The sequence below is a fragment of the Sciurus carolinensis genome, chromosome 1 (assembly GCF_902686445.1).
Source record: "Sciurus carolinensis chromosome 1, mSciCar1.2, whole genome shotgun sequence".
Lineage (NCBI taxonomy): Eukaryota > Metazoa > Chordata > Mammalia > Rodentia > Sciuridae > Sciurus > Sciurus carolinensis.
Window position 1 is genome coordinate 189,444,706 of NC_062213.1, and position 26,197 is coordinate 189,470,902.

General features: G+C 39.6%; 1 protein-coding gene across 2 annotated transcripts; it reads right to left on the reverse strand.

Moving 5' to 3' along the window:
- Positions 1-25,155, reverse strand: Fam76a (family with sequence similarity 76 member A). Of its 2 annotated transcripts, XM_047523633.1 has the most exons (10): positions 24,957-25,155; positions 23,665-23,729; positions 20,028-20,082; positions 18,371-18,523; positions 13,433-13,590; positions 11,130-11,216; positions 10,487-10,618; positions 5,192-5,327; positions 2,050-2,151; positions 1-1,141 (listed from the first exon to the last, which is right to left on the reverse strand). In XM_047523633.1, the coding sequence occupies exons 1-10, from the start codon at positions 25,035-25,037 to the stop codon at positions 1,055-1,057; spliced, it is 1,056 nt and encodes a 351-aa protein (XP_047379589.1). In that variant the 5' UTR covers positions 25,038-25,155; the 3' UTR covers positions 1-1,054. The 2 variants fall into 2 exon arrangements, with proteins under 2 accessions (XP_047379589.1, XP_047379590.1); XM_047523634.1 differs by lacking the exon at positions 10,487-10,618.
- Between the last annotated feature and the right edge of the window lie 1,042 nt (positions 25,156-26,197).

Sequence of the window (26,197 nt, forward strand, 5' to 3'; positions counted from 1 at the left end):
CTGTTAAAGAAAAATGTTTTCAGACAATAATAGCCCAGTATGACAAGTGATATAAGTAAAGGGTATTTTTTTTTTTAAAGAAGTGGCAGTGTGAGAATTTAAAATCAATTACATAAAAGAATAAGGAAAGGGGTGGGGGAGGGAAGTGTCCAGTATAACCTGGACAACCTTTCTTTCTGCCCTTACTTAAAAAGACAGACTGTTTAAAATCTTTGCAATCTCCCTTAAGTATCTCCTTGAATGTTCTTCCAAGAAATCCTCCAAAAGGCACTTAACTCCATACTTATACATTGAAATATTTCACCTTAGCAATTGGTTTTTAAGACTCTAAGGTAACAAGAAAGAGATCTGATTCATTTACTAAAAGCTAGAGAATAGGACTTTTTTTTTTTTTTTCCCCAAGAGGCATCGCTTTTACAAGAACAACTAGCTAGGCTACCATTATTCCTTTATCAAGAAAAAGTTTCTTTTTTAAAAAATAAATAAAACTCTGGCTATACATAGTACAAAGTTCATACATAATATACCTGGAAAAAAACCCAAAAGTATACCCTGAAGCAAAAGGTTTATTGGAGAGAGAAAGCCTCTCTCATTGTACCAAAAGGTGGCAGTTTTTAAAGTTAGAGGGTGGCAGTGATATACAATTAATACCAAACTATTTGCTCATGGGTATGGACATAAAAAAATCACTCTGCACATAACACTGAGCAGTGACCACCACAAAAAAAAGAGTAGAACCAAAATACACAGAGAAGAAGGGAAGGGAAGGGAGAGAAGAGAGAAGGAGGTGGTAGAGGAGGAAGAAAAACACAGAAAGGAGCAGTGTGAGAGAAAGGGAAGGAGAACAAACCTGAAATCCCAAACACTCAAGCATGCAGTCAACACAGCACAAACTAGGTGTTTCCATTCAGCTCACTGCAATCGCACAAAGAAGGATAACTGTAATAAAATAGAGATTTCTTAAGAAAGTTTGCAATTCCCAGAGAACAGCCAGGTCTCCAACCCTAACCCAGGATGAGCCCATCGCTGTTGCTGAGGAGCCTCCTGTGGTCTGTCATGGGGAGGTTATGGCTCCTGACTTCTCAGACTTCTTGCTCTTGGACAAGGCAGCTGCCTGCTTCAGGAGTTCTCGATTTTTGGCCTAAAAATAAATAAATAAATAAATAGTGTAAGAGGATGTTTGATCAGGAAAAAAATATTTTTTCCATGCAGAGTAAGTTTAATAGATAATAATAATTAGTAAGATATGAAGCAGATATGAAGGCAGATAATGTAGAGGGTCAGGAAGAGACGAACCATTCTAGAGGTTAAAAAAAAAAAAAAAAAAAAAAACAATAGAAAGCTCTAGGGCTTGACACTTGGTTCAGGGAAAAAAGTATTTGCTAGAGGTTAATCGGTTTGTTTCAATCTCTTGGGACCCACTATTACAAAAGGATGCTCTATGCAATACAAACCAACCATGCAGTGCCTTAATGAGCTGCTTAAACCAGAGTCTAGCTAGGTGAAATAAGCCAATCCAAAAAAAAAAAACAAAGGCCGAATGTTTTCTCTAATAAGTGAATGATGATACATAATGGGAGTGTGGGGGTAAGACAAGAATGGAGGAACTTTGGATTGTGTAGATGAAATGGGGAGGGGGTGGGGGAAGGAAAACTAGTGGACTGAGACAGACATTATTACTCTATGTACATGTATGATTACACAAAGGGAGTGAATCTACATAGTGTACAACCACAGAAAAGAAAAGTTGTACCCCATTTGTTTACAATGAATCAAAATGCAGTCTGTAAAAATAAAAATTAAAACAAAAAGAGTCCATAATTTAGACATCTGGAATAACATCTGGTATATTCAAAACTCAAGGAACACATTTATAAATTTTCTGAGGAAAAGATGAGCACTCATCCAAGAGTAAAATAATAAAAGATATCCAAAAGGGAAATTAATGGGATATGCCAATCTTTAAGAAAAAAAAAAAAGAAATCTAAAAGATGATGACTTAAAATATACTCAGTCAAGTATACCAGATACCACATAATAAGCAGTCACCTGCAATTGTTCTGTGACTTCTTTGTGAGTTTTCTCCATTTGGTTCATTTTGGCTCTCATCTGAGATTCCTGGTACTGAAAATCAGCCTTCAATTCTGTAATCTAAAGGAAAAAATGAAAAGTGACCAGACGAAATTTCTGTGTAATGAGAAATGTTTTGGTATCAAAGAGCTAAATGGTCACACAAATCAATAAATTTATGGCTGTCCTGGAGATCCATACCAGAGAGTATCCTACTTTTTTCTAAAGCTGTCCTTGAAAATTATACAAAATCCTAAATTAACATTTCTTTTTTTTCTTTCTTTTTCTTTTTTTTTTTTTTTGAGATAGGGTTCTCACTGTTCCTCATGATGGTCCTTAACTGAACTGAAATGATCTTCCTGCCTCAGTCTCCTGAATGCTAGGACTATAGGTATGTGTCACCAAGTCCTGCTTTGAGTTAATATTTCTGATACTTAACCACCAGCAGATTTTTAAGATTTCATGTTTTTCCCCTCATTGCGGGAGACTGAATCCAGGCCTCATGCATGCTAGGCAAGTGTGCTATCACCAAGCTATGTCCCCTGCCCTTTTTATTTTGAGGTGTTATTCAAGGAACACAAAGAAGGGACATCTAAGTCAGAAAGATTATTTTGAGTTTGAGGTACAGTAGCAATAGGCACATGAGGTAAGAAGGGTATCCAAGCGAAGGCAATGGTGTGGGCATAGGCAGAGGTGTGAGATAATTGAGAGATTACTTGAATGAATAACTTGGAGAGTGACAGAAGGCTAAAGTAAGGCGGGCAGACTAGGCATGGTGGCGCTTGCCTATAATCCCAGTGACTTGGCAGCAAAGGCAGGAAGATCGCAAGTTAAGGGCAGCCTTGGCAACTTAGCAGGATCCGGTCTCAAAATAAAAAAGGGTTGGGGATGTAGTTCCGTGGTTAATCACCCCTGGGTTTAATCCTGGTCCCTGTCCCAATCAGCCAAAAAAATCAAAAAAGAAAAAAGGCAGACATGATGCAGAACAGCCTGTCCCAAGCTAGGGAATGTACACTTAACCCTGGAATCTATGAGAAACATTCTATTTGTTTTTGCTCCTTTCAAAAATCCAATTTTGTAAGCAGTAGAAACAAGTGTTCATTTTATCTCAATTTTGCAAATGTTTTATTATGTGCCATTCTGATCTGGTCCATGAAGAGAATATACTTGGGTTCACTTTCATTTGCCAGTCACATAGTAAGCTGAAAGAATATGGGTGTCCTCCCATCAATCTCTACCTGGCAAGATGCAGCCTAACACACTAGAAAGAACAAGAGTCAGAATGGGTAATGGGTTCATAACCTTGTTCAGCCATTTACTAACAGTGTGATTTAGACACACTATTTAACTTCTTTGAGTCTGTTACCTCATCTATAAAATGAGGTAGAAATCAGATGAAAAAATACATGTTAAGAATTTAACATTATAAGCTGCATGTGGGGGTATATGCCTACAGTGTCAGAACTTGAGAAGCAAGTGCCTGAGGCCAGAAGTTCAAGGCCAACCCCGGCAACACAGAGAGACTTCATCTCAAAAAAAAAAAAAAAGGAAAAACAAAAAAATACTTTAATATTGTAAATGTCTGTGAGTCATTTAGAATGAATCACAGCATTCTGAACTTGGTATAAAGTAACACATAGTCACAGGAAAAAACAAAAACAAAAAACAAACAAACAAAAAAAGCAGACCATGGGAGGTGATTGGAGCCCTAAGAGAAAAAGTAGCAGAAACATTCTTCACCTATGAAATTATAATAATTCTTACCTGAAAGACTTGTTATATGGATAGTTAACAGGTAAAGGCATTTAGAGTAGAACTAGGCACAAAGTCAACATACAATAAAAGTTTTTGTTATGAAGGCAAAAGTGAGATACTCTTAGTTAGGCGCAATGGCACATGCCTGTAATCCCAGCTTCTCAGGAGGCTGAGGCAGGAGAAATGCAAGTTCAAGGTCAGCCTGGGCAACTTAGGGAGACCCTGTCTCAACATAATATAAAAAGGGCTGGGTATGTAGCTCAGTGGTAGAGCTCTTGCCTAGTATGCATGAGGCTCTGGTTTGATTCCTTAGTATTCCTGCCCCCCGCCCCCATAAAATAAGATACTAAGAACCTCAAAATAAAATAATAATAAACAACAAATTAGAACAAGGAATTCAAATGCTCCCTTCCAGCCAGATATGGTGGTGCATGCCTATAATTCCAGGGACTCAGAACGCTGAGGCAAAAGAATTTGCAAATTCAAGGTCAGCCTCAGCAACTGAGCAAGACCCTGTCTCAAAATAAAAAATATAAAAGGTTTGGGATGTAGCTCAGTGTAAAGTATCCCTGGGTTCAATCTCCACTGCCAAGGAAAAAAAAAAAAAAGAGGCAGGATGACTCTCACACCAAAATAAAACTGGTCTTATTAACATAAAGCTACTAGAAATATGAGTATAGAAAATATTCTATTGTGAAGATAGAATATTAACACTTAAGTATTAATAGGGTTATTAATGTGTTTTAGTGGGTCACTTAGTAAAGGAGCTACAGCACTGATGCAGGAGTCACGGAGGAGGGCTCACCTGAACTGTTCAGGGAGTGGGGAGACTTGGCCCTCGTACTTTTTGAGTATCACTGGCCCACAGCCATAGCCATCCCCATAAGAGAAATAGAGACATCAGATTCTTTTAGCCTTAGAGCATTAAATATTCCAATTACATAAACCATTTCTTATCCCAACTCCATGCTCATTCAGCATCTTCTGATTACAAGTGTCCAAGTTAGTTCATGCCGAGAATAGTAATATGCTGTTGCATGTCCCACTGTGAATTAAGAAGTAGACACTGTGGTTTTATACATCATCTGTTTGCTTGGTTAACAAATATCTTCTCTGAGAAGTGGAACTCCCTTCTTAATGCTAAGAAAAACCAGCTTTCTGAACCCGCTGGGCTAAGGTGGTTGACCAAGGTAATGCCATCCCATGACAAATGGTTAGCCTCTCTCCAGGACATCCCACTTTGCCATGGGAGCTCTCTCTCAAAGCATCAATAGTAAGTGCCCAATAAATATCAAACAGAGTTATCATCATGTCCCATATCTTACCCCTACATCATTCTGGTCTGGAAAGTGTTAACTAACCATACCTTTTTTTCTTTCTCTAAGATCATTTGATCCTTTTGATGCAACATCTTCTTCAGAGTAGCTACCTCTTCTTTTAGTTGAGCAATGATGACAAAGTGGTCAGTGCCTGGTGAATCCAGAGCCAGGTCTGGGGAAAAGCTGAGTAGAAAAATGGAGGGGCAAAAAATCATAACTTGGATGGATATACTTTTCTTTACCTGAGGATACAGGTAAGCCACTATGAGCTCCTCAAGGGCAGGAGTAACTATGTGAATTCCTAGCACTGAGCACATGACTCCATACACATCAGCCTCTACAGCATTTGCTGAACTGGAACTGCACAGGTTAGGTGGTCATCAGAAAATGACACCAACCCAAACCACAACACAGCAGCATCCTGCAGCATTTTCTCTCAAATTCAGGACTAAAGAAAATGCCACATTCTAACAGCCTTGAATACCGCTTCAGGGTCACTAAAGGTTCCCAAGATTCACCACTGAAAAGAGCCATAACATTTGTCATTAGGAAACTTCCCTAGAATTATGGATAGAGGGTAAATTTTAAGTGTATGTATTGTGAAGAGATGTGGCTTCTGATAAAAAGATGCATTTTGTACCAGTCAGTTCTTTTTGTGAAAAACTAAGATTTATAGAAAGGAGTTGGGCATGGTGGCACATGCCTGTAATCCCAACAACTGGGGAGGCTGAGGTAGGAGTATCACAACTTCAAAACCAGTCTCAGTAGAGGCCAGGCTTGGTGGCATACCACTATAATTCCAGTGGTTCAAGATGCTGAGGCAGAGGATTACAAGTTCAAAGTCAGCTTCAGCAATTTAGAAAGGCCCTAAGCAACTCAATGAGACCCTGTCTCAAAATAAAAAAATAAAAAGGGCTGGGAATGTGGCTCAGTGGGTAAGTGCTCCTAGGTTCAATCCCCAGCACTAAATTAATTAACTTTAAAAAAAAAAAAAAATAAGCTGGGCACAGTGCTGCACACCTGTAATTCCAGCAACTGGGGGTGCTAAGGCAGGAGAATCATAAGTTTAATACCAGTCTCAGCAACATATTGAGGCCCTAAGAGTGCCCATCTCAAAATAAAAAATCAAATAAAACAAAGGGTTAGGAATGTGGCTCAGTGGTAAAGTGCCTATTGGTTCAACCCACAGAAACAAATAAATAAATAATTTCAAAAATAAAGTAAAATAAATCAATTTCCTCTGTCAATAGAGCGAGAATTTATAGTTCTCCTGGTTCTTCCTGTATTTTTTTTTTTTTTTTTTTGCAGTGTTGGAGTTTGAACACAGGGCCTCATGCATGCTAAGCAAGTGCTCTACCACTCAGGTACATCCCCAGCTCTCATATATATATGTTTTAGTTGTAGATGGATACATTACCTTTATTTATTTTCATATGGTGCTGAGGATAGAACCCAGTGCCTCACACATGCTAGGTGAGTGCTCTACCACTGAGGCACAACTCCAGCCTCCCTGCTCCCAGTTCTTTTTTAAAATTTTATTTTGAGACAGGATCTCACTAAGTTGCCCAGGTTAGACTTGAACTTGAGATCCTCCTGCTTCAGTCTTCTGAATAGCTGGAATTATACTCATGCACCACTACATTAGCTCATTCTTGTATCTTAAACCACATCTAATAACCAGCATTTCTCTCCATGGGAAGAAACTTCAAATAGCAAGCCTGATCACGGCACACACTTCCTCATAAAAGTCAAGTCAAACATTTCTATGGCTAGAACCAAAAGACACATTTCATTGATAAGAACATTGTCCCCCACTCTAGTCTACATGAAGCGTATGAGAAGAATGTCAGAGGAAGAATAAACAGATGCTTTCACAAAGTGATCCATGTACAGAATTACTGGATAACAAAAAGTAAATGCAGCACTACGGAAAGCAGTATGGAGATTCCTCAGAAAACTTGGAATGGAACCACCATTTGACCCAGTCAACCCATCTCTAGGTTTATACCCAAAGGATTTAAAATCAGCATACTATAGTGACACAGTCACATCAATGTTTAAAGCAGCTCGTTCACAATAGCTAAACTATGGAAACAACCTAGGTGCTCTTCAACAGATGAATGGATAAAGAAACTGTGGTATGTATACACAATGGAATATTACTCAGCCTTAAAGAAGAATGAAATTATGGCATTTGCTGATAAATGGATGGAAATGGAGAATATTATGCCAAGTGAAATAAGCCAGTCCCAAAGAACCAAAGGATGAAAATGTTTTCTTTGATATGTGGATGCTAATTTACAATAAGGGTAGAAGAAGAATAGAGGTACTTTGGATTAGACAGAGTGGAGTGAAGCGGGAGGGGAGGGGGAATCGGATAGGAATGATAGAATGAATTGGACATTATCACCCTATGTGAATATATGATTACATGACCTGTGTAACTCTGTGTCATGTACAACCAGAAGTTATACTCCATTTATGTATGATGTGTCAAAATGCATTCTACAATCTTGTACAACTAATTAAAACAAGTAAAAAAAATTTTAAGTAAATGCAGAATTAAAAAGACATGCAAAGAGATCTATGATAATCTCTACCAGTTTCAGATATGAAGTATCCTTATATATGCAGCTTTACAAGTATTTCTGTATTACCAAGGACCTGTCTTTCCTCAACCCAATCATCTATATAAACCCACAAATACAGAAATGAATGAAACAGAGTAATGAGTTAGTAGTGCAAGTAATTTTTCATTGTCCTCAAGGCTCCTAATGCTCTGCTCTATTTCTTGAGAGAAAATTCCTCTCCTATTAGTAAACTGTGACGAAACCAGTCCTATCTATCCTGTGTTAGGGTCTTATCTGACTCTAACTCTTGGTCCAATAAAAACTGCTGGAAATGAAAAAGAAAATTAGGTTAGCAAGACAGAATAGCCAGTCTCTTTTCAAATACCTTCAACAACAGGGAGCTCACTACTTCTCCATGAAATTTGTCTTTTCCAAAAGCTATTAATATTTAAGAATAATCTTCCTCAGGTTGAGCCAAAACCTGCCTCCCTATAACCACGTACATTGGTCCTCAAATGCCACATAGAAGTCCTATGTTTCAGGCACATTTTGGAGGGAGAATAAAAGGGAAACTACAAGGAAAAGAAGGTTCTTTAGAAACAATAAGCAACAAGGTGCTTAATGGGACCACCCATTACCCAGAACTGCTTTTCAAAAATTTCCTATGGAACAATAAATAAATATGATTAAAAAATCATATTTTTAAATCATATTTTCTGGTACATTTTCTGGTACATTTTCTCAAGGCAGGCAGGCTAGACATTATCTCAAATTAAAAAGTTTTGTTACAACTTTAACAAATTAGAAATAGTGAGGAGACTATAAGTTTTGAAAAACAAAAAGACCAGTCTTATAATTACGAAATCACTACAGAAAGTTAAGGTAATTTGTGCTGTCTGTACAATATAGGAGGCTAAAGGGTAAAGAATAAGATGAGAAAATAATATGCCTTGGCACTAAATAAGCACAAGAGGAAAATGTGGTAGTACAGAAAGATCACTGAAAAGTTAAGAAGCAACTTACAGAAGACATAAAGGATAAGTATTAAAGAGTAAACAAATTTAAAAGTATATGAATATTTGGGCTGGGGTTGTGGCTCAGTGATAGAGTGCTTGCCTGGTATGTGTGAGGCACTGGGTTCGATTCTCAGTACCACATACAAACAAATAAATAAAACAAAGGTCCACTGACAACTAAAAAAATTTTTAAAAAAAGTATACAAATATTTTTAAAAGTGGGATCAGAAAAGTGGTTTGTGATTAATTAAAAACTGAGAGGAAGGTAAACAATAGATATTTTGACTGATAATACTTGGTGTATAGGTATACAGTTCAAAGTTTTTTGATTTGTGTGACTTAAATAAAGAACTGTTGGAATGCTTTAGATTTGTTTGTTTGTGACTAGAGACTGAACCCAGAGACACTCCACCACAAAGTTATATCCCTAGCCCTTTTTATTTTTTGAGATAAGGTCTTTCTAAATTGTTGAAATTGGCCTTGAACTTGCAATCCTCCTGCCTCAGCCTACTGAGTGGCTTGGATTATAGGCGTGCACCACTACACCCAGCTCAGAATGCTATTTTCAAAATAAATTAAAAGCAGGACAGAACCCATTAAAAAGTAAACAAGATAGCAAAATGTAATTTATACTGTGCTATGAATGTTCTTAAAAAATACAAATAAGAGAAATAGAGTGTTAAGACTGGTAATGTAGGAACATTCAAATGGAACTTAACATATGTATGTAAATTTTTGTGGCAACAGAAAAAAATTTTCGAATTTTCAATTTTGAGATTAAATTACACTTTAAACAATTAGTATGTTCATTTTAGGGGAAAATGATCTTTTAGTATCTTTCATAGAAAGCATCATAAAAGATCATGTACCTAAATCAAGAATCAACATCCTACATGAGGAATACAGTCATTGCTGGTGGCTAGATGCAATAAAATAGTCTGAACAGAGAGATGGAGTTTTTAGCTTCGTGTATCCATGGCAATGGACAGCAAAAACAGTGTAATATCTCAAGAACAGAATAAGCTACTAAGTGATAAACAGACTGGTTGGTTAAACTACAGAGCATGGAAGAGCCTTCTCAAAGTCATTCAAATCTAACCTGGGTCATAAATGAGCACAAAAAGAAATGAAAACTCTAAGGGTATTGGCCTTTAAAAAAAAAAGAAGAAGAAAAGAAAAATAAATAAATAAATACAAAAATAAAGACATACGTCTTGGCTGAATGCCCTGTTTCTATACATAGAAGTGGGAGGATCATTTGGGCCTGGGCAATGTAGTGAGACCCTGTTTCCCCAAAAACAAAAAAAACTTCCTTCCTTTAAGTAATTTTTGCAGGATCATGCACAACAGAGATGATAGACTATTTGCCTCACATGTTTCTTCAGAATGGCCAGACTAACTGCTCAGAGAATAGAAAAATTGATCACAAAGATGGTCTTCATGGTTTCTTCACTCATGTAATTAGAATATTTAAGTTACACGTTTCTAGATGGTTCAAATGAAAAAATTTAAAATCAAACTAGTTGTAAAAAGACACTATCTTGGTAGAGTCTAAAATAAATTTAATGAAAAAGGCAGTGGGAAAGAGTAATCTTTGTAGATATTTTGTATTCTGATAAATAACTTTAGCCCTAGTGAGCCTGTATGAGGTTCTGTTCCCACATCGACCACTGGTTGGGAGGGAGACTGTGAATGGGAGACATTTTCAGCCTGGAGATGATTCCAAGGACTTAGGGAATGTGTCAGGTGATCTCACTTCAAGATGCCCAGGCCTGGAGGAACAGGAAAATGGTTGACCCCAAGACTCTGTTGGGAAGCAGCCCACTGCACCAACACGGACGGGGCGCTCTGGATATTAGGACAAAGCAGCTCGTAAGAGGAAGCATCGCTGAGAAGGAGAGAGGAAAGTGAAGAATAAAAATATGCATTTGACAGGCTGGAAATAAAACAAAAATATTTAAATGCATCTCATTCTCTTCTGATCCAGTGTCTGCACTGAGCTGGCTTTCTGAATGCTAAGTAAGTATGGATTACCCCTCACAAAACACTGCCTTAATTCCACCTGTCCCTGTTCTGCCTCTGGAAACCAACTCCTACCCTGCCTGGAGGAGCCTACAGGCACAGACCACAATGAAAAAACTCAGCTCTTGAGTTCTTAGAATCAGTGTAGGAGAGTTAGTGAACTCCAGTATTCAACTGCTGTTAAATCCATTTACAAGTTCTAATGTCTAAATAATAAGATTCGACTGATATCAGTACTGCTGTTTATAACATCACATCCCTCAATGGTTCACTGACAGCTGAAGGCTAGCTCCAAAGTACAACATAAAACATATTCCTGTTTTAGGAACTGTGTATGCATTTCAATTGTGTGTGTACACATACTCCAACTGGCTCACCTGTCTCCATTTGTTGTGATTGAATCAAACTTGGATTTTTTCTTTGGGATTTCATTTTGAATTGAAGATGTAGAAAGTGTTTTCTGGCTTTTAATGGCAAAAATAGAGAAACACGTGTTAGAAATCAAAGATTTTAATAAGATACCACAATGCAAATCTGTCTATTGGACCAAGGCAAGATGGTAGCTCTTCTGTGCAAGAGCTTATTTTCTTTTTCTTTTGGTAGTACTAGGATTGAACCAAAGGCCTCACACATGCTGGCAAGTACTCTACCACTAAGCTACAACCCTAATCCTTTTTTATTTTCAAATAGGGTCTCCCAGTAGGTGCAGTGGTGGACACCTGTAATCCCAGCAACACAGGAGGCTTAGGTAGGAGAATCAAAAGTTTGAGTCAAGCCTCAGCAACCAAGTGAGTCAAGTGAGACGCTAAGCAACTGAGCAAGACTCTCGAAATAAAAAATAAAAAAAAGGCTGGGGATGTGCTTTAGTGGTTAAGCACTCCTGGGTTCAATCCCCAGTACCAAAAAAAAAAAAAAAATGAAGAAGAGGAGGAAGAAAAGAAAAAAAAGAAAGAAATAGGGTCTCCCTAGTTTCCCAGGCTGTCCTTAAACTTGCAATTCTGCTTCATCCTTTAGAGTAGCTGGGATTACAGGCATGTGCCAACCTGGCTCAGGTAAGGTTCTTATTGTAACTTCTCTTATTGGGACTCTTAAAAAAAGCTTCTTAAGTAGCCCCCAGACCCTTTCACTTCCAATGCTTCAGCACCAATCAAGGTTGTTTTTAATGCAGATTTGGTCCCTCCCATCCATAGATCCCTTCAATGGCTTCCTGCTAACCCAACTTCCGCCCTCCTCATTAGGTCTGCAGGACCCCTTTTCTTCTTATTCCCTAACTCCCAATCACAAGCTCCAGCAGAGTAGAAGGACTTCAAATTCTTTGCAAATGCTATTCCCTTAGCCTAGGATGCCACTGCCCAGTCCTTATCTGATGATCCAACTCATCCCAAAATCGGTTATCTACCAGTTCTTCTCTAAGCCTGCCTTGCCTGATTTCCTGAGACAGATAATTACAACTGCCTCTCATGCTTGTATCTTGATATGTTGCCACTGTGGTGCCCTTCACATTAGACCGCAATGATTTGATTACAACTCTGTCTTCTCTACCAGACTGCATATTCTTGGAGAACAGCATGACTCTTTTATTCACCTCTGTATTCCCAGCAGAGCCCCTGGTCCATTGGAGTACTTAATGCCTGCTGAATAAACAGTCGTGATGGTAATAATAAAAAATAACTAAAATATACTGAATACTTCCTATGTGCCGGTTATAAAACTAATCACTGTGCGTGCACTATATAATTTATCTTCACGACAACCCCATGAGGTAGTACTATTATTTCCTTTATTTTACAGATGAAAAAACTTGCCCAAGGTTCCCACAGAGAACTTGGCAGAGCCAGGATTCAATCCACAGCCACAGCTCTTAACGCCATGACAGATACTCTGACAGGAAGGTTATGGCATCAATGGAAGGACATTTTTTCACTAGACTGCACCCTAACAAATCTAGAATATCTATCACTCTCCTGGACAAATTACACATTTTTTAAACATATATATATTTTTAGTTGTAGGTGGACACAACCTTATTTTATTTTTATGTGGTGCTGAGGATCGAACCCAGGGCCTCATGTATGCTAGATAATGCTCTACTACTGAACCACAACCCCAGCCCCAAATACACATTTTAAAAGCTGCATCCCTCAGGAAGTGAAATGTCCAACCTTCTGGAGAAAAAAACCCACTCAAAGGGTGACAAGAATACCACATGTGAGGAAGAGTAAGTTCCACAAAACTTTTAAGACACAATACAAAAATCAGGAAATTCTGGCAGCTTACAGTGCACCAAATGCAGTAGAACATGCCTGTAATCCCAGCTACTCAGGAGGCTGAAAGCAAGAAGAGTGCAGGTTTTAAGGCCAGCCTGGGCAACTCAGTGAGATCCTGTCTTAAAATAAACAATAAATACATAAAAAGGACTGGAGATGTAGCTCAGGGATAGAACACCCCTGGGTTCAATCCCCAGTTAAAAAAATAAAAAATAAAAAATTAAAAAAATTAAAAAATTTCCCTGGCTCTTGGAAGATACAGGAATTATAATATATGACAAATGTTTCTTCCTAGAGGCTTGTCACTAAAGAGAAAATAGGAAAACTACAAGATACGAGAGGGTATCTTCCCTGACTGCCTGACATCTCACTTACCTAGCACCTCTAGACCTATCTCATGCACCTGGGGTTACCTGTTATAATGGCTGCCACCACTCAGGCGGCTGTACTGTTCCTTCTCCTGGTGGCCTGCACGAGAAGAGCTGCTCAGGTGCTTCCTTTGCTCTTTGGTCTTCTGGAGAACACGTTTGTATGAAAGTGTGCACAACCAGCACAGCAATTTCCCATCTACCTGAAAGAAAAGGAGACAAAGATAAAGAACAGAAAATGTAGTGCAGTGGCTGAGAATATGGGCACTGGGAGCTAGAACCTCTGGGTTAAGTTCTAACTCTCCCACTTGTCAGCTGTTCGACCTTGGGCAAGTCACAGAGGGCTGCTGCAAGGATTTAATGACATAAATACCGTGGTGCCAATATAAGAGTTGCTTAGTTAAAACAGCCTCTAACTTTTATGTGTTTTTATGTTTTGTTTTTCTTCATCCTAACAAACACAGACCAGAGCAAAGTTCCCACAAGAATTTCAAAAGACACAAATATCTCCATGGCCCTCATTATGGAATACTCAGTAGGGAAAAGACAGAGGATGAAATACAAAGTCTGTACTTCATTTTTTAAATAGACAAATAAAAACTGTATGCATTTTCATGTACAACATGTAGTCTTAAAATGTATAGAAATTGTGGAATGGCTAAATCAAGCTAATTAACACAGATATTACCTATGTATTTTTTTGCAGTGCAAACACTTAAATCTAGCAGGACATGGTAGTGCACACCTGTAATCCCAATGACTCACGAAACTGAGTTAGGAGGACTGCAAGTTCAAGGTCATTCTCAGATACTTAGCAAGTCCCTAAGCAATTTAGTGAGACCCTGTCTCAAAAAATAAAAAGGGCTAGGACTGTAACCCAGTGGTAATAAAGCACCCCTAGTTTCAATCTCTAGTACCAAAACCAAACAAAAACAAAAAAATCTACTCTCAGCAATTTTCAAGAATAAGATTCATTACTAACTACATTCACCATATTATACATCTCTTGAACTTATTCTCCCCAAATGAAATTTTGTAACCTTGAACTGTCATGTGCCCAAACTTTCCCAAACTTCAGTTTTAATACCTTACAAATGGCTCACAAAATGGCATACTGGATACCCTCTCTGAGATGGAAATAATGTCTCCAGAGAAAGACCAATGGATGAGTAGCTTCCAGGCTCCAGTCCCTGGTGGCAGCCTACCATAGCACAATCTGAAGTGGATAAAGTTGATTCCTTTAAACAGAAGCAGCTGTGCACCAGGGAGCCAGGCACAAGCTAGGAAAGCAGAATATGACTTCCACAACCCTCTGAAGCTGGGGTGCCTTTGTGGAGCATTTGGAATGCAAAACCATTTGTGTAGAACTGGGTGGAACTACTCAGTTTGGAAAGGCAGTGTGCTGATATTTTATAGAATTTTATAGTCTGCATTTACAATTGCTGAAATTAGATCATGTGTACCATATCGAAAATGGGCTTGTTACATCATCATTATTTAAAGTGTTCTTTATGTTGTCAGCAAGTCTCTCTGCTCTATACCCCATCAGCAAGTCCCTCAGTCTGAAACTATCCTCTCTTCCTTCTAACTCCACTACTCCCATTCTAGTTAAGCCATTCTTATCTGTCACTACTTCAAGGGCTGCCCAAAGGACCATCCTACTTCCATTCCTGGGGCCTTATGAACTATTTCTACATAGCAGTCAAAGAAGGCTTCATAAATGTAAATGTGATCGCAGATTCTTTCCTTAAAAACCCAAGATTTTCTCCTCTTATGTAGTATAAAATCCAAACTTTATCATGGCTGATGTGACTTAAATACAGCCTTTACCTGATCTATAATCTCATTTTCTTTCTTTTCCCCTATTCACTCTGCCTTCTGTTCTTCCCATGTGCCAAGTTCATTCCTGCTTTAAAGTCTTTGCATAGTTGGTACTTTTTCCTGGAACCTTTGTCCTCCAGAGTGTCCCATGGCTACCATCTTCTCATTATTCTAGTTTTAACTCAAATGTCATCTCCTGATTGCTCAATTTAACCTTATTGACTTTTTACCAAGTACTCTTATTTTTTTATGGCACCTACATCTAAAATTTATGTTTATTATGTCCTTCTTTGTCTTCATTCATCTCTTTATCAGATTCAAGAATATAAAGTCTGTGAGAATAAGGTCTTATTTGTTTAGTTCATTAATGTATCTCCAATACCTAGTACTGAGTCTGGTAGATGATAGGCATTTGATTATTTGTTTATAAATAAACAAATGAACTTTGAAAAAAACTTCAATATGGTTTATGCCATAGTTATGGGACATGATCTGAAGGCCTGATTTTAAAACACAACAGAAGTCTTTGGCCAGGAAAGAGCTTTCAATAAAGAAAGATTTGAAAGAAAAAAAAAAAAAAAAGGCAACTCTACTGAAAGAAAATAAGCATTGAACATGAAATTGCACAGAGAGCCACAGATAAACCTCTCCTTTAAAAAATAAACTTTAAGCCAGGCATGGTGGCACACACCTGTAATCTTAGCAGCTCAGGAGGCTGAGACAGGAGGACTGCAAATTCAAAGCCAGCCTCAGCAAAAGTGAGAAGCTAAACAACTCATTGAGACCTTGTCTCTAAATAAATCACAAAATAGGGCTGGGAATATGGTTTGGTGGTCTAGTGCCCCTGAGTTCAATCCCCCGTACCCCCCAAAAATAAAAAATTTAAAAAATAAACTTTAAACATAAAAGATGGGTTTGGGAGTTGTGGCTCAGTGGTAGAACACTTGCATATCATGTGTGAGGCAATGGGTTCAATTCTCCGCACCACATATAAATAAATAAAATAAAGGTCCACTGATGATTAAAAAAAAGTAAAAAATAATCCTGAAAATTAAAATATAAAAAACAAATTATTGGGCTGGGGATATAGCTCAGTTGGTAGAGTACTTGCCTCACAAGCACAAGGCCCTGGGTTCAATCCCCAGCACCGCAAAAAAAAAAAAAAAAAAAAAAAAATTATTGCCAAGTGTGGTGGTGCATGCCTATAATCCCAGTTACTTGAGAAGCTGAGATAAGAGGACTACAAGTTTATATATATATAAACACTGAGTGCTAATTCTGTATCAGATTCCATTTTAAGGGACTTAGACGTAATAATGCAACCTTTGTAACAACACTGAGATCTGATCATTTGCATTTATAAATAAGGAAACTGGGGCACAATTAGATTAACTTGTAACTTGTCCAGATTCATACAACTAATAATCATGACAGTACCAAGATTTCAACCCATGCATTCTGAGTCTCGATTATCCACTCTGTGGATGTGTGTGTATAGTGGTGCTGGGGATCAAAACCAGGGACTTGTGCATGCTAAGCAAGTACTCTGTTACTGGGCTACATCCCCAGCCCCAAAGCACCCACTCTTAATCCCTGAGTTTAGCCTTCTCTATTTTTTATTTTCATTTTTTTGAGATGGGATGCACTGTTTTCCCAGGTGGTGGGCAAACTTGTGATCCTCCAGCTTTAGTCTCCATCTTAGGCCATGCCATGATGTTCAGCAGACCTCTCTTAAAAGTTTATGAGCATGTCTAAAAATATCCAAAACCTTTAGGATTTTAACAAGGATAAACTTAAGGAATTCTAGTTTAAACAGATTCTTTAAATTAGCTATACTAATTAATATTAATACAGGCACCGTTTTTGAGTTATGTGCCAGTTCAAAATTAAGTGTTTTATGTAACTATCTCATTAAATAACTCCATGGTCCTAGTGAAGTATCTACTTTTATTCCTATTGAGAAAAATAAAGAAATTGATGCATAATGAGAGTAACTTGCCAGAATCATTTAGCTAGCCCCAGGAGTAGGAAGGGACTCAGATTTGGGGGACTGCAAAGTTTGTGCTGCCCGCCAGACATGGGCAGCATACAATTTTAAGCTATCTCTTGATTACTAATTCAGCTTCTCCAAGCAGAGAAAGGTACCCTAGTTGGCAGGGAGCTAGGAGTACTCTGGTCACTGAAGAGTTATATCCTTTTACTATAAATGAACATATTTGGTTATCAAATGTCAGCCGTTGAAAGCCTAAGCATCTCTGAAAAGCACCTTTGGCCACTGAAAAAGAATTTCTGTACTACATTCTTTTATTCAACAAATATTGTTTTATTATCTACTATGTGCCACACCTCTGGAAATATAATAGGAACAAGAAGATAGCGAAAAAATCCTCATTTTTAGCCGGGATGGACAAACACTTATTTATAAGCAAGATCATTTTTCACAATGTTACATGCTATGAAGACAATAAAAGAATGATAATAAGAAATAATTACGGGAGTTTAGTAAACCAAGGCCTCTGTGAGGAGTTGGCATCTAGGTTGAAACACTGTGGAGAGGGCACATCAGGCAAAAGAACAACCAGCTTAAAGGTGGCAGTGGTGAGGGAATGAGACTAGCATGTGTGAAGGACTGAAAGGCAGCCAGTAGGGATGGAACAAGGGAAGAGGCAGGAAGCATGATGGGAGATGAGACTGACTGCTGGCTATGGGACTTGCAGGCAAGAAAAGAGTTTGAGTTTTATTTTAAGCATAACCAGAAACCAGGGGAAATTTTTAAGCAGGACAATAATAAGACCATCTTCTTGTGAGTTTCAACTTTGACATATAAAAACATTTAAAGAACCAGATATTAATACTGGTAATACCATTCTATCTTAATTTAAGTCACAAACCTCTCCTTACAGAATTCTACAGCCTTCTGCCAATTACCACCTACAATACAATATTCTAATTACAGGGATATTGATCACTCTAATTTGGATTCTTATATAATGTTGGAATATAATGGCTTATATTTAATAAATTAAACAGTCTAAATATCTTCTTCAAGGTCAAGAGGAAAGCCAGGAAAGGAACTCTCTATGTTATATGTCTTTTTAATACAATTAGCCCACTTTAATTTCTCTGAAAGAAAAAAAAAGATCAAGAAAGACACACATTTACCTTCTTTCTATCATCTTTCCTGTCAAATGCACACTGCTGCTTGCACTGCTCACAAGAATATGGTGGTCCATACTTCTTCTCTGAATTTGTGCAACGCTGACATTTATTGCCAATAAATGCTGCAATTATGTTGCAATACTGGCAAGGTTTGGGCTTAAAGGGGAAAAAAGGAATCAAATAAACACATGATAAAATACCAGTACATTTTTGTAAAGCAATAATTCCTACAGAGTAGGTAAAAATATATTCCCAACTTTATAAATTTGCTTTCAAATTGACCAAATGAAATTAATTCTTTTTTTTTGGGGGGGGGGGTGCGGGGAATTCAGGGGTACTGGACCACTGAGTCACATCTCCAGCCCTATTTTGTATTTTATTTAAAGACGGGGTCTCACTAAGTTGCTTAATGCCTCACTTTTGCTGAGGCTGGCTTTGAACTCGCAATCCTCCTGCCTCAGTCTCCCAAGTCACTGGGATTACAGGTGTGCACCACCATGTCTGGCCTAAAGCTCATCTGAAGCTCATTCTTCTTTTTCTTTTCTTTTCTTTTTTTTTTTTTTAGTTGTAGATGGATACAATGCCTTTATTTTATTTATTTTTTTTTTATGTGGTACTGTGGATCGAACCCAGCACTGCACACATGCTAGGCAGGCGCTCTACCACTTAGCTATAATCCTAGTCACTGAAGCTCATTCTTAATACTATAAAAAAGTATTTTTCTTCACAGGACTTTTTTAAATAATTGAACAAATAACAAAAACCCTTCAGTGAGTATGATGAGATTTCTTTGAGAAATTCAACAGAAGCAGCACTTTGGAGAAACTGACAAATGCTTCCAAATTTCTGAAAAGGCCCTTTTGCCACCATCAGTGTATAAACATATCAGGAGAAGCCTGCCCAGAGACAGTGTTCTTTATTTTGTGGGGATGGGGAGGGTTACTGGGGCTTGATCCCAGGGGTACTTACCACTAAGCAACACCCCCAGCCCTTTAAAATTTTTTTATTTTGAGACAGGGTCTCACTAAGTATCAGGCTGGACTGGAATTTGCCATCCTCCTGCCTCAGGCTCCTGAGTCTCTGGAATTACAGGCATGAGCCACCACACCTAACTCAGAAATAGTATTGTGAACACTGACACTAAGGAAAAAATATAAGGCTTGGTGTAATCCCAGTGGCTCGGGAAGCTGAGGAAGGAGGATCACGGATTCAAAGCCAGCCTCAGCAACTTAGTGAGGCCCTAAGCAACTCAGTGAGACCCTGTCTTTAAATAAAAATAAGTTTTAAAAAGAGCTGGAAATGCAGCTCAATGGTTAAGCACCCCTATGTTCAATCCACGGTTCCAAAAAAAGAAAAAACTAATAATAATTATTCAAAATAAAAAGTTAACTATTAACAAAAAAGTAAGTCATCTTTTGCCTCATCTTTCCATACTGATCACTAAGGCTACTCAAGGAAAATTATAATCAATCCTGACAGAGTAACTATAAACACAGAACTCCATTATAGTAAGTATTAAATAAGTTCAAAAGATGGGCTACTAGCTATATTAATATAACTAGTTCTAATGAAAATGTTCTAATGACATTAATAGTCTACAGAAGGCAAATTTCCAAAAGAACCAGGTACTCACTATTAGGAACAGAGATATCCTACTTACCGTTCCATATAATTGCACATTCTGAGCACATTTCTTGCAAATTGTATTGGTTTTGCTGTTAAAGAAAAAAGAAGACAAAGTTTTTCTTAGATTGTTTGAAAATGGATTCCTCCTTAAGTCCGAGGAATTGGTTCACTGCTAAAGGCAAGGTGAAATATTGTCTGGACACCTGGTTAACTGAATTTTAAGTATCCCTCTGGCCAATTGCTCTTTCATTATTATATGACTATTAATTTTGTTATCTCAAATAAAATAAGTCTTCAGTTAATATGAAGAATGAGTTATTTCTGATGACATCTTTAAGTATCATGTAAATAAAATTATCATATATGGAAAAGACTCTCAAAGTATGTTAGATTGGCTGGGTACAGTGGTACATGCCTATAATCCCATCAGTTAAGGAGGCTTAGGCAGGAGGATCCCAAGTTTGAAGCCAGCCTCAGTGCCTAGCAAGACCCTCAGCAACTCAGCAAGATCCTGTCTCAAAATAAAAAGCACTAGGAATGTAGCTCAGTGGTTATTAAGTACCCCTGGGTTAATCCCAATATAAAAAAAAATTACATTAGAGTAAAATGAACTAGCAGAAAATAAATTAATTCTCTTCACTTCAGATGAGTAACTGACCAGGTTAAGGTGAGGAATAAAGTATTTGAATTTAGAATATAAACTCAGGGCTGGGGTTGTGGCTCAGTGGTAGAGCACTTGCCTAGCATGTGTGAGGCACTGGGTTCTAGTCTCAGCACCACAAAAAAATAAATGAATAAAATAAAGGTCCATCAACAAGTAATATATATATATCATATATCCACATTATAATATATGTATGTATTATATATTTAAAAAGTAAAAAAAAAAAAAAAAAAAAAGAATATAAACTCAGAGTGCTAAGAGTGTGTAGCACAGTGGTTAGGTGTTTGCTATCCAATGTTGACCTCAGTCTGACTATGCTGTCCTCTGTAAGTTAAAGCATATGAAAATCCGTGGGGAAATAAGACTCTAAAACCAAATATTTCATCAAAATTTCTTATTTCTCGCTGGGAACGCTGGCATACACCTATAATACCAGTGACTTGGAAGGCATGAAGATTGCAAGTTCAAGGCCAGCCTCAGCAACTTAGCAAAGTCCTAAGCAACTTAGCAAGACCCTATTCCAAAATAAAAAATAAAAAGGGCTGGGGGTGTGGTTCAGTGGTTAAGCACCTCTGGGTTCAATCCCCAGAACTCAAAAAAAAAAAAAAAAAATCTGATTTCTCTGAGTTAATAAGCATTGACAAAAAAAAAAAAAAAAAATCCTTTGCCTCGTGAAGATCCAGAGGAATCCCAACAGCTCAGGAGGCTGAGGCCCAAGTATCACAAATTCAAAGCCAGCCTAGATAACTTTTTTTTTTTCTTTTTTTTTTGTGGTGCTGGGGATTGAACCCAGGACCTTGTGCATGCAAGACTGGCACTCTACAAACTGAGCTATATCCACAGCCCCCACATGGATAACTTAAATTAAAATAAGATATTCAAACAAAATACTTTCTAGGGCAGGGCAATTTTCTGCCACTTTAAGATGGCAGTTCAAGCTGAGTGTGGTGGTGCACACAAGCGATTCAGCTACTCGAGAGGCTGAGGCCAGCTTGGGAAACTTACACCCTGTCTCAAAATAAAAATAAAAAGGGTTGGGGATGTAGCTCAGCAGTAAAGTACTCGCCTAGCATGCACAAAGCTCAATCCCCAGTACCCGCAAAAAAAAAAAAAAAAAAAAAAAAAAAAAAAAAGGAAGGAAAGCAGTAAAAGAATTGAAGTACAGGTGTAGGGGATGTAGGTTCAGTGGTAGAGTATTTACTTATCATTCCTAAGGCAGGGGGTTCAATTGCCAGCACAGCACACGGGGGGCACACACAAATACACACACACACCCACAAAGTGAAATACATTGAAAAGGGATCTCTAAAAAGAATATCAGCATCAGTGATTCCATGGTATTGAATAGCATTTAGATTTATACCTGGATTTATTAATGAAGACGCAGAGTATATGTCAACATACACAAATGGTCCTGATACCTTAGAAAACATGCAGAGTGGGGTGTGGTGGCACACACCTGTAATTCCAGCAGCTCAGGAGGCTGAGACAGGAGGATCACAAGTTCAAAGTCAGCCTCAGCAACTTAGCAAGGCACTAAGCAACTCAGTGAGACCCTGTCTCTAGATAAAATATTTAAAAAGGGCTGGGGATGTGGCTCAGAGGTTAAGCACCTCTGGGTTCAATCCCTGGTACCAAAAAACAAACATGCAAAAAAAGATGACCTTTATGATCTATCTTGGATTGATTTGTGTGGGTGATATAAATTAAGGAACAAAGCTCATATCTCATCCTAACACACAAATTAATTCAAGATGAATTATAGGCCTAACTGTAAAAGGTAAAACACAGCTCTAAGTATAATCTGTATGATCCATTTATATGAAGTTCAAGAACAGGAGAAGTTAATCTATCATAGAAATGGAATTCTATAGAACAGTGGTTGCCCAGGAATTTTGGAGATTGGGATGCAGCATGACAGGACTCCTTGGAATGAGGGTAACATTCTGTAGGTTGAAGGGTTACTTTTTGTAAAACTTGTTGAAGGACCTACTTAATATTTGAGCATTTTGCCAGGCATGGTGATATAAGTTTGTAATCCCAGCAACTCAGGAGGAAAAGGCAGTAAGATCACAAGTTCAAAGCTAGCCTCAGCAATTTAGCATGGCCCTCAGCAACTTAGCAAGAGTCTGTCTCAAAAAAATAAAAAGGGCCGGGGGTGTAGTTCAGTAGTAAAGCACCCCTGGGTTCAATCCCTAGTACCAAAAGGAGAATGAGAGGGAAAGTGATTCACATAAGGAAAGTGTGAGTTTCAAATGTGGCTAGGGCTAACAAACCTTTTATCAGGATTATCATAGTTCCAAAAGCATCTTCTTTGACCTTATAAATTCTTCATCCTCTCTCTATATATATACATACTGGAGCTTGAGGCTTGAGGCTCACATTTTACTGTTATGGGGTTGGTTTCTTTAGTGTCAAAAGATCATAACCACAATATGAAATGATCAAGGACCTGAAAACTAAGCAACTTTAAAAATGTAAGCAATCAGGGGCTAGGGATATAGCTCAGTGGTAGAGTGCTTACCTAGATGTACAAGGTTCTGGGTTTGATCTCCAACACCACAAAAACTAAGTATATAAAAATTAAAAATTATAGCAATGGCCAAGCAGGGTGGTACATACTATAACCCTAGCTACTTGGGAGGCAGGAGAACTGTACACTGGAGGACAGCCTATGCAACTTATTGAGACCTATCTCAGAATAAAAATTAAATTGAATTGAAAAGGGCTGGGGATGCAGCTTAGTGGTAGAGCACTGCCTAGCACATACAAAGGTTCAATCCCTAGTACAAAAAAAACATACAAAAAAAGCAATCAATGGATAAAATCTAGAATATGAATATTATACACCCTTCAATGTAACAGGAAACTTGAATCTGTAAATGTAATTTACTACTGATCTGTATGTTACAATGAAATTAATTACAAATCTGCACATGAAATACAAACACAGATTTTTAAGAGGGAAGAGCCTATTAACATCTTTCATGGTCAACCAAAGTTCTACCTCTCCTGTTGGTACTCAGTCCTGCAGTAGGTGCACTTCACAACTGGGTGTGCAATCCGACATTCCTGAAATGAAATGAGGATATAATTTTAAAAGGCACTCACAAATGGAAACAGCCTTCAGTAGGAAGCAGAAGACCTGTGTACTATTCCTAGCACAGCCACTGTGCTTGAGTGAGTCACTTAACTTTCTGGGCCTTATTTTCTTCCTCTGTAATATTTGCATCACTGTTGTGCTGTTAATGTGGGAGTAAAAATTTATATGGTACTAGTCATAAATTGCAAAACAAATATGTATGTATGAATAAGCCCCAGACTGAGAATCCCAAGTTCTAGATTCTAGTTGATTCTTGTGCTGCTGTGATTTTTGAGCAGGTTTACTTGTGAAATGAAGGTGCTAGGTTACTATCATTTTTATTTATGTATATAAAACCTCATGAAAATCATATATAATTTTTAGGCTAAAAGGGGCACTCGAGAGCTTGCCTTCTCTCAGATCTGGTAAACAGGAGTGGCAAAAGGAAAATTATGGCCATCTGAGGCAATCCTGACTTACAATTATAACTTACTTCAATCAGACACACAAACTCTGGATTATCTGAGGATAGCTCAACATCACCCTTCAGCAGGCTTGGTGACTTTTAACTGTTGCCTTACAGCACCCCTATTCACTTAAATAGGCAAAATGGATGAAGCAAACTTAAAAAAGAGACACTGGGACTTTAGAAGTAAAAACTGGTTAAGGTGAGGACCGAAGGCCATCAACTAGATGCTTAAGTCATCCTGATTCTTGGGCGTGATTGGGGGCTTTTCCTTTTTTAAATATAGCCTCGCCACCTTCGACTCGGGATGAAGAGTGCCCGTGAGGTGTCCGAGTTCTAGACACTCCTCCCTGTAAGCACCCAACTCGAGTTCAACCCAGGAGGAGCAGGGGTTCCCTCGATATGCAACCTGGGTGATCGCTGTGGCGGGGAAGGCAGCCCAAAAGGATCCCCGGCGCGGCTGGTTAGGGGCAAGCAGGGGATCCGCTGTCTCCTCCCCCGACCTCGCGGGGTCGGGAAACAATCCCCCGCGGTTGCTAAGCACCCGGACACGCCAGTCGCGAGGGCCTGGACTGGACCCGGGACTCCCCCACGTGCCCGGCCGGCCCCCCGCGGGAAGGGAGCGGCTCCTCAGCTAGGCGGGCCTGCCACACCCAGCCCATGGGACCCCGCCGGGCGTCCCGCACAACCGGGAGTTCCGGGCCGCGCCTACTGCGTCCCCAGTTCCCGGCCGCCGCCCCAGCCCGCGCACCTTGCACAGCTGCTGCCCCTGAGACAGCGCCTCGAAGGGGAAGCGCTGGTGGCACTTGGTGCAGGCGTAGAGCGCCGCCATGTCCGGCCCGGGCCGTGCTCACCGCCCCGCGGGCCCGGCCCGCCGCTTTATCTGACAGTCTGAGGCACAACCTGGTGGTGGCGGCAGGCTGCGGGCTGCGGCAGGAGGGCGGGCTAGCGCGGACCGGCGCGGGCGGGCCGGGGCGAACCGGGGCGGGCACCAGGGCTCTGGACGCCCGTTCACTGGTTCACTTCGACGTCGATCAAGCAGGAGGGGGCGGAACACGAAGCTTTAGACCACTCTGATTCGATCTGAACTGGAGTACGCCACTGTGACGCGCGAGACCGCGATTATGTAAAGCGCAGTCACGCGGGGGCGCCGCCTGGAGAGAGACAGTCTCCAGACCAGGACCTCGGAAGCGCTCGGGCTCCTCCCACTTCGCTCAGAGTTCCCGCCCTCGCTCCGCCTCTTCAGGGCCGCGGGCGCAACCGCGCTTCTCGCGATACCTTCGTGGAGTTGTGATGTTTTAGTTTCCATGGAGCTGCCCTCTGGGAACACCAGGGGCGGAATTGGGCTGAGAGCCGGGCATTGTTGAATTAGAACTCGGCCACTACCCCAGGTCTGAAGAAAGTAGGGAACTTGCGAAAGAAGCCTTCTGTCATCGGAGCAGTATGGGCCCGCCCAGCCCTCTCTCTCGAGGGAGAAGAGGAAACGGAAAATAACTTAGAAGAGTGACCTCTATCTGAGCTCCCTAAAGAGAGAGAGAGAGAGAGAGAGAGAGAGAGAGAGAGCGCTCTAGGATCACTGACCTAGAGAGAGAAAAGTGGAGCCCCAGAAGCAGCACCCCTATGTTGCGGGAGAGGGATACTAGAGATGACAACTCCTCCAAGAAGCATAAGAGATACCAAAGAGATCCTGGAGATCCCCTCAGAGTGGGATGCAGTTGGCCTGGACTTCCTTTCTCCTCTTTTCTGGGAGCTACACACCCCCGCAACCCACCTAGGGTTTCCGGGCAGGACTTGGCCCCAGGAAGGCAAGACACACCCTCCTGGCTGTGCCTCTTCCGGCTCCCAGGCTGGAGCCTATTGAGGCTGCCCAGGGAGTGACTGACTTGTTCTTGAGGTGTTGGCAACGCTTCCTGAAGTGCTGATTTTTCCAATTCCTGCCTTGTAACTGCTCTAAGGCTTGCATTACTTTTGGCTCTGCCAATCGCCTATAAA